Source organism: Grampus griseus (genome assembly GCF_964374135.1).
Source record: "Grampus griseus genome assembly, chromosome: 12".
NCBI classification, from domain to species: Eukaryota; Metazoa; Chordata; class Mammalia; order Artiodactyla; family Delphinidae; genus Grampus; species Grampus griseus.
The window spans coordinates 78,285,798-78,300,541 of NC_139006.1; the positions used below are offsets into that span (position 1 = coordinate 78,285,798).

Genomic DNA, 14,744 nt, shown 5'->3' on the forward strand with positions numbered 1-14,744 from the left:
TTCTAGGATTTTAGCAAGTTCGGTATCAAAACCTGTACGCTGCTTGTAGCCACACACACACACACACATGCACACGTGCATAAATTTCTTAAGCGATTAAGGTTTCAACTCAAATGATTCAGTTATTTCTATTGATCAGATTTGTCGGCGTTTATTACGTTATCTTTTCCATATAGGGAGTAGCATTTGTGTTCATGTAGCCCACTCACCTTCATACTCTATTTGTGATTATCAACATGCATAGCCGTAGCTGGGCGATACGAATACTACCTGTGAATACGGAGAGGGCCATTTTAGTCGATCTTCACAGCTCATTGAACAGCAGCACTTGTAACTACAGGCATTTATTAGGGGATTGATTTTGTTTCAGACGCACAGAACACTGAGGATATTCAGATGTATAAGATGCGGTCCCAACCCACGTGTTATCTAGCTGGAGGAGAGATCTTAGGCGAAAACTTATTAAAAAAATCCAGTGTTAAATCTGGAAATGAGAAATCATCTTGTAAAATTTTCTCATTTCGCAGATAAAGAAACAGAAGAGTACAAATGGCGAACGAAAAGCCCAAGTTAGTACGGTAGGTTTGATGCAGGATTGTGGCTGTAAATATGGCCCAGTCTGCGGTTCGTGGTGGTGCAGCACAGGGAGCTGGTAGTGAAGTCCATGGGCCCTATGGACTGCAGGCTTTCTTAAAAAGGCTCGATTTCTGAAGTAATTGGGAAGGCTTGTGCCTTACCAAGGCAGGATTGTCTTTAAGGAGTTGTAGGACTACAGGAATTGGAAGGAGGAAAAAATAGGAATAAAGAAGGGCCAACACGAGGAAAGGCACCTCAGTGGAGATGCACACCATTATTGTCATTTAATCCATGAATACATCAGTGTTAACTGTCTTAGAGTTTTAGATAGAGCAGTGGAAAAAAAAATGAAAAGAGGCTTAATTCTAGAGTTGTAGGTAGTAGAGACTAAAAGCTCATCTATGTGTGATGTGATATATCCTGGAAAGATGGTTCAGACAGACGCGGTTCTGAATCCTGGTTCCATCAACAACCAGCTGTGAGACTTTAAAGTCCAATACTGGAATACGGCAATAATGGTACCAGCTTGCCTTAGTTAGAAATTGTGCTTGGCTGGTTGAAACAAAGCTTAACGCTAATGACCTACCAATGAGAAGTCTGGAGCCAGGCAGTCAAAGACTGGCAATTTGGCAGGATAATGTCATCAAGGGCTTGGCTTCTTGTGTCAGGCACTCATCACCTCATATTTACAAGATGACTTTTGGGTTGCTGTCCATTGTGTTCATGTCCCACATGAGATAGAGGGGAAGGGGCAAAAATCAAATGCCAGTTGAATTAGCAGCTCTGTCCTATCCTTGAGGGAGTTTTTCAGTGATGCTCAACACAACTTTCTTTTGCATCTCATTTGTTAAACCTTAGCTATAAGGACACTGCATCTACAGGGAGGCTAGCAAGTGTAGTTTTTCAGCTGGACACATGGTTGCCTTCAACAAAAGCAGGGATCTATTAGTAAGAACTAAGGGCAAGTGGATATTAGGTGTGCAAGTAAAAGTCTCTGTCACACATGACCTTACATAGCTGTTTGAGGATTAGGAAAAAATGTATATGTTTTACATTCTCAGTATATTTAGAGGGAGGGACAGGTTGATGAATCTGCTTTTGGATATTCTGAGCTTTAGTTGAAGATGTTGCCAGTATCTGGAGTAGTTTAGGAAATCTCAGAAAAAGGATTGAGGCTGGTTATTGAGATTTGGAGGTGTCTGCATAATAAATGGAGAGGGCAGAAGCTTTAACTGCTGGTGCTGCAAAAATATGGAAGTGATCTCTTTCATTGGTCACTCCAACATACAGTGAAAGAGGTCAAGTATTTTAGGTTGTAATTTATAGAAACTAGAGGGATCGTTGTGAGTGTGCACACCACTAACTGCAGCAGAAGTTGCTTTAAAGATAACTTTGGGTCATGATTAGAGAAACACCAGTCCTTTTCTTTCCTGTTCAGCCTCTAATTGATTCAGGCAACTGTATTTCTCTGTCTTTAAGCCAGTAGATCCGGAGCTGCAAAGAGTGTGCTTCTCCCAACTTCTTCAGAACACTTCCTCTCTTTTGGCTCACTCAGCCCTCCCAGATTCTAATTCAGAGAAAATTTCCCCCGCTCACTCTAAAAAGTGCCCATATTTTCTTTATTTCTCTTGGTTAAGGATTTTTTTCCCCCCTTCAGGTAACTTTATCATTAGCTAATGTCTCACACATAAATTCTTGCTTTTTGCATGTCCAGAGGGGCTGGTAGAAAATAGGGAACCCCTTTAATACTGGGGGTATCTCAAGTCCTTGTGATTAAGAAATATAATAACCACTGTGACTATTTTCCATGGTTTGTCTACTCCTGGTCCTTGCCCAGGTTTCCGCCTCTTCTCAACATAATTCCTCAGTCTCTTCCCACACCTGTCCCAGTTTCCTTCATTGAGAATAGCAATTTGTTGGTTTTCTCCTAAATACTTATTATAGATTGCTACCTTTCCAAATATTTTGTTTATATACTGTATTTCCTGAGATAGAGCGTCGCATGCAGGTCCTCCAGATTAATTGCTGAATGTATGAATGAGTGAAAGGGAGACATAAGAATATCAGAATAATTCACAAAATACCAAATACATATATATGAGGCTATTTAGTGAAAGCTAAGTAAGAGTTATAACTATTTAAAAATATACTGAATTGTGGTAAGCATTTCATGTTGTCTGTAAGTCAAATCATCATGCTGTAACCTTAAACTTATATAGTGCTGTATGTCGATTATATCCCAATAAAACTGGAAGAAAAAAATTTAAAAGAAATAAAAAATAAAGATACACTCAAGTTATAAGTGGAAGCTACAGAGTTTATGATTTAGAAATAATTAGTATTTGGATGATAGAAACTTTGGTGTCCATTCTTCTCAAAATTTATAGAAGCACAGGTGATAACTACATCCCCAAAAGATATAGGGGTTTTTCTGAGGTGAACAGAAGTTGGAGATATTTAACATATTAAATGAATTCTCAAGTTTAATATCCTTTATTCGAATGCTGGGAGTTTTGAGACTATTGATAATAGAGGCAAATGTTTTAGTTATTGACTTTAGCTCAGTGGGGGATTACATGAACTCATTAAGACAGATATATGCCAAGTTCAAGGCCTTTTTGCTTTGTAAGAATCTAAAAGTCTGTGTTTTCCTGAATATACAAACATTACCATAGTAGTTTGAAAAAAATGGACAATTCAGGCTTTTAGTATTGGCTCGATGATGCATGAGTGCATGGGTATTGAGTTACAATCTTCATGTCAAACATTAATATTAATTATTCTATTACCATTGGATTATATATATATCTATATAATATATATTTATACATATAATTAATTATATATGTATAATTGTTGCATACATAGAGAGAGAATATGTTAATACTATGAAACATTGGCATATAATGTTTTGACTAAAGCAACATTTCAGAGGAGAAAATCTAGGTCTTCTATGTAATTGAAAATTCAAGTCTATTTTTAACATTAAATAAACTCATTTCTTGTTTTCAGGGCTGTTGTGTGGGAAGTAGATTGTAGACAATAAGAATTGAAGTATGTTGATAAGGAGTAAAAAGATGCAAAGTCTAGGCTAAAGTAGGCGGTAGCTTGGAATGGTATCTACCGTCAAGTACTATTAACAACTTGGATGCAGGGACAAGAAAGAAAAACAAATCTAGGTTTTTAGTTTGAGTAAGCAAGTGACTGGTAGTGTCATTTGCTCAGGTGGAAACGCGTGAGGGAGGAGGAGGTTTGGGCGTTGCTAGGAGACAACATTGGTCTGGGCATGTTACATTTCAGTGCACATTGTGTATTTATGTGGTTCTACTAAGTAATTCAGTACGTAAGTTTGGTTGGCCAAGGAGATTTTATATAAATGTAGGTGTCATCAAAAATATAGAAGTGAGTTAAGCTATAGGACTCTGTAAGTTGCAAGGAAAAGTGTTTTTCCAAGAAGAGAAGGGAATCCGTGGGAAAGGTTTCGGGGGAGTGTGAGTAGTCAGAGGTCTCAAAGGGGAGGGTAAACTAGCCGAGGTGACTGAAAGGAGCAGAGAGTGAGGTAGGAGAACAACAGGGAATACGTGGTATTAACAAAGGCAGAAGGAGAATGTGTTTTGAGGAGTCATCAGTGGTCAATTGCGGTAAATTTAAATGAGATAGAAAGTAATAAAAGAACAGAAAAGTGAACCATGGATTTGACAATATGGAGGCCAACGATGAACTTGACACAAATGGAAGAAATTTGTTTTTTAAAATAGAAAACACACATGTTTTTGATTCAAATAAAGCTATATAGATGGAAAAGGATCCAAATCCCAGGAAAAACATTCTTGAGGTCAGCAGATAGGGTGGATAGCTCAAGTAGAATGGTTTGATTTTGATTTGAATAAAGACACTTAGCTACAATAAAAGGATGCTAAGTAGAGGGTATGGGGAAACTCAAGATTTATTTTTCCTCTCATATCTCATGTAGCACAGATCCTGGAGGTGAGGGCGAGTACATTTTGTACTGCCTTTGCCATTTTCAAACTATTTAATTTTCTTTTCCCTTTCAAACTCTGAACTCTTTTGTAGACTGCATCACCATACTTTACTCAAAATCTTTCATGTTGCTAGCAACCATCAAATATATAGTAATCACACTGATTTGTTGAGGATTTTAGTACGCAGATTATTTTATTTCTCCCCACCGTCACTTTTGGCTTCTCACTTTCTTGGTCGTCTTGGCTTTAGTGATCTGTTTCTCTGCCTCAGTTTTGTCATAGATTCTTACGAACATAGCCTTGGCTTGCTAACTCTCATAGATACACTACTACTGTTGAAAATCGACTTCAGGCATCTCATTCTCTGTCAGCTACTTCCCACTCCAGCAATTCTGCATCCTGGTAAAGTCCCACCACCAATTGGTGCTACCAGAATCTTCTCGATGTCAATCTGCCTTCTCTTATTTCCTCAGTTCTCTCTTACAAACTTAGAGACCGTGGACCTTCATTATCATCACTCACATGTTGGTACCCTTATCCTCCTAACCCTCCTCTCCTCTCATTGTCCATGACTGGTTAAACCCAACCCTCTCCTTTTTATGCATCTTCGAATACTTAGATGAGAACAAAGCAAGACAGACAAACAGGATGACTGGTTTTACATTAAGTCAATGGACATAAGTCTCAAAGGGGCAATCCACGATGCTCAGCTATTCCATTATATTCTCCCTAGTATATGCATTTTTGTCTCTTCTAAAAAAAAGGAATTTTCTCTCCTCCTCAAACCACCTTCTCCTCTCTGTCTCAGCTGACAACCTTGTCTCCTATGCCATCAAGAAAACAGAAGCCATCAAAAATAACTTGGTCATATTCTCAAATACCTGTTGCTGCACAAAAACAATATTTGTTGATCTGTGGTCAGTTTTTTGGTAACATTTTCCTATGCCTTCTCTTTCCTTTTTAAGTTTCTTGCATCTTGTTATATAGCAGACTAGTAGTAGATGATTCGTAGTTGAACTACTATGGAAACAGAATACTTTCTGAAATTGGGTGTGTTTATGTTTGTTCATTTGTTCATTTGTGTAATTATGTTTTTAAATGAGAGTCCTTATTTCACCCACCTAGAAAGACAAGGGCATTTGAAGACAGTCATTAATGAGGGAAGGGTGAATTTTGTATATGAATCAAAAAATAGCATAATTGAACAAGAATACGAGTAGAGTGGTAGTTATTTACTAATATTTAGATAATTTTGAGAAAATCCTTTACATGCCAAAATATTTATGTAATTTGAGGCATTCTACTTTTTAAAAAAATTTTATTTTATTTTGGATTATAGTTGATTTACAATGTTGTGTTAGTTTCAGGTGTACAGCAAAGTGATTCAGTTATACATATACATATATCCATTCTTTTTCAGACTCTTTTCCTATATAGGTCATTACAGAATATTGAGTAGAGTTCCCTGTGCTATACAGTAGGTCTTTGTTGATTATATCGTATATGTTAATCCCAAACTACTAATTTATCTCTGCCCCTACATTTCCCCTTTGGTAACCATAAGTTTGTTTTCAAAGTCTGTGAGTCTGCTTCTGTTTTTTGTTTTTTTTCTGCTTCTGTTTTGTAAACAAGTTCATTCGTATCACTTTTTTAGATCCCACATATAAGTGATATCATATGATATACGTCTTTTTCTGTCTGACTTACGTCACTTAGTATGATAATCTCTAGGTCCATCCATGTTGCTACAAATGGCATTATTTCATTCTTTTTAATGGCTGAGTAATATTTCATTGTATATATGTACCACATCTTCTTTATCCATTCCTGTATTGATGGACATTTAGGCTGCTTCCATGTCTTGGCTATTGTAAATAGTGCTGCTATGCACATTGGGGTGCATGTACCTTTTCGAATTATGGTTTTCTCTGGATATATGCCCAGGAGTGGAATTGTTGGATCATACGATAGTTCTATATTTAGTTTTTTAAGGAGCCTTAATAGTGTTCTCCATAACGGTTATACCAATTTACATTCCCACCAACAGTGTAGGACGGTTCCCTTTCTCCACACTGAGGGGTTCTGCTTTGAAACATGTCTGTGGAACCCTGGTCAAGGCCCCTGAGTGAGCAATATAAAAACAGAAAGGTTAAGACCAACCTGGTGTTATTAAAACAAAAGATGTTTCTAAGTATATGTGAATGGGTTAGATGTCTACATATGTTTCCTTTTAGAGGGACCTCTAGTCGTGACCAGGGCTACTAAATCTGATGAGAATGTTTTTTAGGAGCCACAGTCTGGAGTTTATAATGGCATATTCAAATCCACTGTGAAGATAATTATACTATTGTCTTTATTTTGTACTGTTGGACAGAAAAGCAGAGATTACTGACAAGCAGGTTATGAATCAACTGGAACACTGGTGAAGTTTTAAACTAGACATATTTTATGTTAGTATGACAGATTGTGGAGTCAGCAGAATTTGGTGATTGGCTGTGCAATTAATGAAATAAATTCAGCAAATTATAATCAAATATTGAAGTGTTTGGTTTTTTTTTTTTAATATTCAATTAGGTATTCAATTGACAGAAACACAGACTTGGAGAGATACTTCAATATTGATGCCAACAGTGGAGTTATTACAACTGCCAAATCTCTGGATCGAGAGACAAATGCTGTTCATAATATCACAGTCCTTGCAATGGAGAGCCGTAAGTTGTAAGGTTTAACGTTGAATTAGGATGGAGGACATTGAGAGTGGAGAATGGGTTGACATGAGTTTACAGTTGTGACTTGAATTTTACTAGGTGTTTGTTTGAATTCAGCAAAATTTTGAAATTTTCTAATTTCAAGCTGCGAAATGTTTATATTCTCTAACTTTATTCGCTAATACTTACAAAGTTAGTGAAAAGAGGTTATTACCATAAAATAATGGGCCTGAGTTACCCTCAGAGGGCTTCTGCTTGTTTTGTGGTCATACTTTGTGCTGCATTTACGCTGACATGGGGTTGGTCCCATAGTTTATAAAAAAATAGTAAATTGATCTCTAACCAAGACACCCAGATTTCTACATTTTCATATGGAACTAATTTTGGTCCTTGATAAGAAAAACATTGAGAGAACAATGCATAATTATACTGTGTGCATGTTATATACATATGTAATAGGTACATAATATATACACATATTCATATAAAAATCGGCTCTAGCATCAAAGAATATTGAAATTCCTGGCTTATTTGTCACTGTGTGTGTGTGTATGACATTTGTATCAGAGTTTCCATGGCTCCAGTCTACAGTGTTGTGGTTCTAGATTTTATTCAAGTCTTAGTCATTTCCTTATTAGATTGTGCTTTAGAGAGGCAAACATTTTTGGTTGATTCTAATCGTTTTAAATATGAGTTTCCTAAGTAAGATGAGGTTGGAGTAATAGCTTTACTCTGAGCACAAGCAGACCGTGGAGATATTGTGGGTTCGGTTCCGGGCACCACAGTAAAGTGAATATCACAATGAAGGAGTCACACAGATGTTTTGGTTTCTCAGTGCATATGAAAGTTGTGTTTATACTATACTGTAATTGGTTAAGTATATAATAAATAGCATTATGTCTTAAAAAAAAATGTTTACACTTTATTTAAAAAAGACTTTATTGCCAAAAAATGCTAACTGTCGTGTGATCCTTCAGCAAGTTATAGTAGGAACATTAGGAACATCAAAGATCATGATCACAGATCACCATAACACATATGATAATAATAATGAAGTTTGAAATATTATGAGAATTACCAAAATGTGACAGAGACACAAGGTGAGCAAGTGTTATTGGAAAAATGGGACCAATTGACTTGCTCGATGAAGGGTTACCACAAACCTTCAATTTGTAAAACACACAGTATCTGCAAAGCGCATTCAAGTGAAGTGCAATAGAACGAGGTGTGCCTGTAAATGATAAAACGTTTTCCCGTTTATTAGAGAATCCATCTCAGATAGGAAGAGGCTACGTGGCCATCACTATACTTGACATCAATGACAACGCCCCTGAATTTGCCATGGACTATGAAACCACCGTGTGTGAAAATGCCCAGCCAGGCCAGGTGAGAGTCTCCAGAACGCCACGCTCCTCGTTCGCAATTCCGTTAAAGATGCCCAGCGGCGGTTGCCTTTGAAATCCTACCAGCTTTAAGATAAAATGTAATCAGCATGTTTCAGCAAAACTCACGCTTTGATGTGTAGCATAAACTAATATTAAAGGAACTTTCAAATTCTGTTTAATTGGGATGATGAAAATTCCTCTGGAAGAAAAGGTAAACGTTGTAAAAGCCGTGCTAAACGGTTAAGGGCTTAGGCTTTTTTAAGGAGAAATACAGCATGTTACGGCATGTTAAGCTCGATTGGGCCGCTTCCCACATTACACAGCGGGGCTTAGGTACCTTGAAGTTGTAAGAATTAAGTGTGGTGTAATCTTGTGGTTTGGTCCACTCATCCACATTCTCAGTGTCCTGTGATGTTTACTGACATGGTGTAATCAGTTGGTACAGCTTATTTCTGAGGTTCACAAAAGTAAATTCAAATATGAATTTTGAAAAGGACATGATTGATTTTCAGAGCTCTTTTTAGATTGGGTTCATATTAGTACACCTGACACTGCCACCTGCCCCCTCTCCTCCCACAGCTCAGTCAGGAAGATGGTATTTATCATCTGTGTAAAGTTGCTCTGTCCTGCCTCGCAAAACAGCCGAGCACACCATGCTTTCAAGTTTTACATTCTCTGTTCCTAGGTTATCCAGAAAATCAGTGCTGTCGATAAGGATGAGCCATCCAATGGACACCAGTTTTATTTCAGCTTAACAATGGATGCAACGAATAACCACAACTTCTCACTGAAAGATAACAAAGGTAAGGTATAATTTTTTTCGTCAGAGGAGGCAACAGGTAGAAGCTTTCTAAGCAAGTACTTTTTCTCACTCAGGAATGCTGATAATGTAATTTTTGTTTTCTTCATACCAGCGAGGACATTAATTAAAGGGCGGTGAGCCCCTTAAGTAATTTTTATCTATGGATTTGCTGTCATGAAGAAGGAACTGCTACTTAAATCATTTTAGGCCTAAATCCAAAGAAGGGGGGAAGCCAGATCCATCTCTCTTTGTCTTTTCTTCTAGACATTTGCTTCCTTACTTGTGTACCAAGCTCTTTATGCAGAGTATCTATGGATGGTTGAGGACCAGCTAAATGCCTTAACAAGGATTATACTACCTAGGCATAACCTGAGAGGTTAGGAAAATAATTGGACAACCCATTTCAACCTAAATCAACTTTGACTTAATATTTCAATGCCAACATCAGTTATTGTTTTATTTTTAACATAAAAATGAAAGTAATCCATGCAAATAACAAATATACTCTTTATGCAAAGAAATATAAAATTACAAAAGAAGAATTCCCTATCCTCCCAAATCCTGTTTCTCTGCTTCAAAGATAAACACTCTTAATCAGTTTTATAAATGTCATTATAGAAACATTATTACAAATACCTATAGGTAGATTCTGGTTTTGCTCAATTATATAAACATATATATATACTTCTAGACATAGAGACAGTATATAGATAATTGTAAAAACTTTCAAAGGAAGCATGAGAACTTGCTATCGTCTAATTTTGAATACATTTCTCTCTCTCTCTCTCTCTCTCTCTCTCTCTCTCTCTCTCTCTCTGTATAGAGAAAGGATTATACCCCAACAATATAGGAAATGTAATTCTTCAAGTTTGAATGTGTTACTCAGCTTTCAGATAAACAAAATGTAGAAATTTGTTAGTTAAGTCTGGCTTCTCTAAAAATACTTGCTTTCAGGAGATGGACATTATAATGCTTTTGCCTGAAGTCACCACTTATTTTACTGCAGGAAATTCAACTTTGGCCTCAGAAATTCAATCTGAAAATAATACATGTTTCTGATCCCACTCTCTGCTAAATGAGGATACTGTCTTTTTCCTGTAGTAACATAAAAGGAAGCACATTCTCTGTGTGGGTAATCCCAAACCCTCTGACTTAATCATAGTTGGAAAGGACAATTCTCAGCATTTGCATTCATCCAGCACAAATGCAGAGAGGGGAGTTTATGATTTTCCCAAGAAGGGTCTGAACGTTTCCCCCATTTGTTATCATCCAGTACCACCATGATTGTAGGACAGCACAGGAACTAAAATGGCTGGATTTCCAGGACATTGACACAGCCACACAGTTGAAAGATTTCCCCAAGGGCAAGCCTAGAGCTCCCTCATCTGTGGGAATCTTGGAGGAAAACATAAGGAATAGGAAGAAAGAACGTCAGTTCATCCGTTGACTTCCATTTTAGGAAGCACATACAGAACATGATGAATTTTATGATCTCTTTTGTGAACATTATGTTCCTCAACATGGGAACATTGCTGTAAATTTAAAAATCATATACATCAGATATTGGGCATTTTAGCATGTGCTCCTCAACGTGTCGTGTGTGTGTGTGTGTGTGTGTGTGTGTGTGTGTGTGTGTGTGTGAGATTTGATGTCAGGCATGTTAGGTTACAAATCAACAACTCTGAAAAAACTTTGTGTATCAAATCATAAATATGTATAACATCTGAATGGTTGTAAGGCAAAGACTAGGGGTGTGTCAAGGGTACAGAAACGTACTCAAGACAATATGCTTCAACAACTCCATGTGTAGTTTTTCAACGAACACTCTTGAATTCATACATTTTAAAATAAAAGATTTGTTTACATAAAAACCTACCAGCTGGAATCTGAAAACCAAACACTTTTCTTCCTACTACATTTTATAATTCCAGTCTCATGTGCGCTTGCTGTTCTGTGCTGTTCGAGACAGAACAGATTTCAGCTTGCTCTTTCATTAGAGTATTGTTCATTCTTTCATGTCACTGGATGAAGCACACTGGGTAAAACTATGGTCCTGGTGTTCCTTCTTTTCCATTATATTTTCATTAATTGCTCTAAAGTTTAAAATCACATAAATTACATTATTAATTAATTAAGACAAGTTAACTGGACAAATTGTTAGCAGATTAAGAAATCTATTTCTGATATAGAAATCACAGTTGTGTCATACAGACTTACTGATCACTGTTAAGTTTCATAATTACCATAATAGGTTAGATGAAACAGAATATTGAATATATTATAAATTAAACACTAATGACCTATTTTATCACTGACAAAATGTTTATATACATGGTGTTTTGGTAACCCTATGTACCAGTACGGATTTTTAAAAATTACCCAATAATTCCTCTTTTGACTATCTATGCATATTCATTTTAATTAAAACTAGAGTGGCTTATTTTACTTACTTCTATATTGGGCTTGGAACTTGTCCAAGAAAAGATGGATTGGAAATTTCACCTATGCTATCTGATGATGATGCAAAAATACTTAACCTGTTAATTTTTATTATCTTCTTTATAAGCATATGGTTTGAAATGTTAAGATTAGTAAAAAGGTATATGTAATTTTTACAGAGTTGCAGGTAATGTAATAAATGATGTATAAACATTTCCCCATTCAGTTTTACTTTATAACTGTTTCTTTGGATATAACCATATAGCATGACATAAATGTATTAAAATGTATTCACATGAACCAATATTTGGAAATACAGCTCTCTGTCAAAAGAAGCTAAGGAGAGTGACTTAAGTCAGATAAAGTTTTTTTAAATTAATTAATTAATTTTTTTAACGTCTTTATTGGAGTATAATTGCTTTACAATGGTGTGTTAGTTTCTGCTGTATAACAAAGTGCATCAGCTATACATACACATATATCCCCATATCCCCTCCCTCTTGTGTCTCCCTCCCACCCTCCCTATCCCACCCCTCTAGGTGGTCACAAAGCACCGAGCTGATCTCCCTGTGCTATGTGGCTGCTTCCCACTAGCTATCTTTTACGTTTGGTCATGTATATATGTACATGCCACTCTCACTTCGTCCCAGCTTACCCTTCTCCCTGCCTGTGTCCTCAAGTCCACCTCTACATCTGTGTCTTTATTCCTGTCCTGGCTAGGTTCTTTAGAACCATTTTTTTTTTTTTTTTTTAGATTCCATATATATATGTGTTAGTATACAGTATTTGTTTTTCTCTTTCTGACTTACTTCACTCTGTATGCCAGTCTCTAGGTCCATCCACCTCACTACAAATAACTCAATTTCGTTTCTTTTTATGGCTGAGTAATATTCCATTGTATATATGTGCTACATCTTTATCCATTCATCTGTCAGTGGACACTTAGGTTGCTTCCATGTTCTGGCTATTGTAAATAGTGCTGCAATGAACATTTTGGTACATGACTCTTTTTAAATTCTGTTTTCCTCAGGGTATATGCCCAGTAGTGGGACTGCAGGGTCGTATGGTAGTTCTATTTTTATTTTTTAAGGAACCTCCATACTGTTCTCCATAGTGGCTGTATCAATTTACATTCCCACCAACAGTGCAAGAGGGTTCCCTTTTCTCCACACCCTCTCCAGCATTGTTTGTAGATTTTTTGATGATGGCCATTCTCACTGGTGTGAGATGATATCTCATTGTAGTTTTGATTTGCATTTCTCTAATGATTAATGTTGTTGAGCATTCTTTCATGTGTTTGTTGGCAATCTGTATGTCTTCTTTGGAGAAATGTCTATTTAGGTCTTCTGCCCGTTTTTGGATTGGGTTGTTTTTTGATACTGAGCTGCATGAGCTGCTTGTAAATTTTGGAGATTAATCCTTCATTGCTTCATTTGCAAATATTTTCTCCCATTCTGAGGGTTGTCTTTTTGTCTTGTTTATGGTTTCCTTTGCTGTGCAAAAGCTTTTAAGTTTCATTAGGTCCCATTTGTTTATGTTTGTTTTTATTTCCATTTCTCTAGGAGGTGGGTCAAGAAGGATCTTGCTGTGATTTATGTCATAGAGGGTTCTGCCTGTGTTTTCCTCTAAGAGTTTGATAGTTTCTGGCCTTACATTTAGGTCCTTAAAGTTTGGTGGGACAGAGTCCATCAGAAATCTTGTGTTCCATGCATTTGCTTTCTTTACTCTAGACAACACAGCCTCAATTCTCACCAGGAGAAATGGCTTCCGGAGACAGGAGCAATCTGTTTATTATCTGCCAGTCTTCATCGTGGACAGTGGATCACCTTCACTTAGCAGCACCAACACCCTCACCATCCGTGTCTGTGACTGTGATGCAGATGGGGTAGCCCAGACCTGCAACGCCGAGGCCTACGTCCTCCCTGCTGGCCTCAGCACGGGAGCCCTGATCGCAATACTGGCCTGTGTCCTGACGTTACTGGGTAGGTACTGTTTGCAATGCTTGCTCTGTAAGAGCAGTCACACCACCATAGGTCAGAACTTTTTTCTTTTCCTCTTCATACCTTTTGAGAACATATGCAGATATTCTAATCCATGGTATTTGGGTCACAGAGCAATCTATGATCACTGGCCACACTTTCCAGTGATAACTCAGAAAAATTATCAATTTCATTTTTTTAAAAAGTGAAGATAAATGGCTTATGTTTAAAATTGAATTTTTTCAAGATTTTTAAAACACTTACTATATCTCCCAGCTGTTTGCTTTAGAATTCCGGGAACTGTATTAGAGTAAAGAGAATTTTTTCTATGTTGCTTTGATAATATGCTTATTTTAGAAATAATGGCCTTGGGTGGAATCTATGATATTTAATTCCTTAAGACATGAACACTCTTTATATTAGTCTCTATTCTTGCCTGTGTGTTTGAAATACATAATGAAAAAAGACCAATGAATATGGGGGCTTAAAAAAAAGAAATGATGGCTTTACATCCTACCTCTCTTAAGATTTAAGGTGGGTTTTATAATTATTTGCGAATCTTAAAAGGTTTGAAATTTCAGCAGGGCAGAATTTCCCAAGAAGAATTTACATTTAATTATACTTTTCCATGATTACTTTGTTATGTGGTTAGGTTAGATTTATAACTCATATTAGAATTGCAGTTTTATAAGAGATTATGCAGCATCCTTTTAAAAATTGGGAGGTATCCAACATGGGCATTGGGTAATGGGTTTATTCCTTTACATTCTGTGAGGGCAAAGTGTACCTTCCTACAGCAAGGACAGTAAGCATTTAATTTTGCATCTGAGCCTGTACTCTGTGTTTTCTTGGGGTTTAATATAATTTGTAAA

General features: G+C 36.8%; 1 protein-coding gene across 1 annotated transcript in view; it reads left to right on the forward strand.

Annotated features, from left to right (window-relative positions):
- CDH7 (cadherin 7) overlaps positions 1-14,744 on the forward strand; it is a gene marked incomplete at both ends in the record, with an annotated part of 110,647 nt that overhangs the window by 80,550 nt on the left and 15,353 nt on the right. The window contains 4 exons of the mRNA XM_082668061.1: positions 7,134-7,270; positions 8,532-8,653; positions 9,338-9,455; positions 13,624-13,875. Coding sequence (XP_082524187.1) covers positions 7,134-7,270; positions 8,532-8,653; positions 9,338-9,455; positions 13,624-13,875 — 629 coding nt within the window. The remainder of the gene's footprint in view (positions 1-7,133; positions 7,271-8,531; positions 8,654-9,337; positions 9,456-13,623; positions 13,876-14,744) is intronic.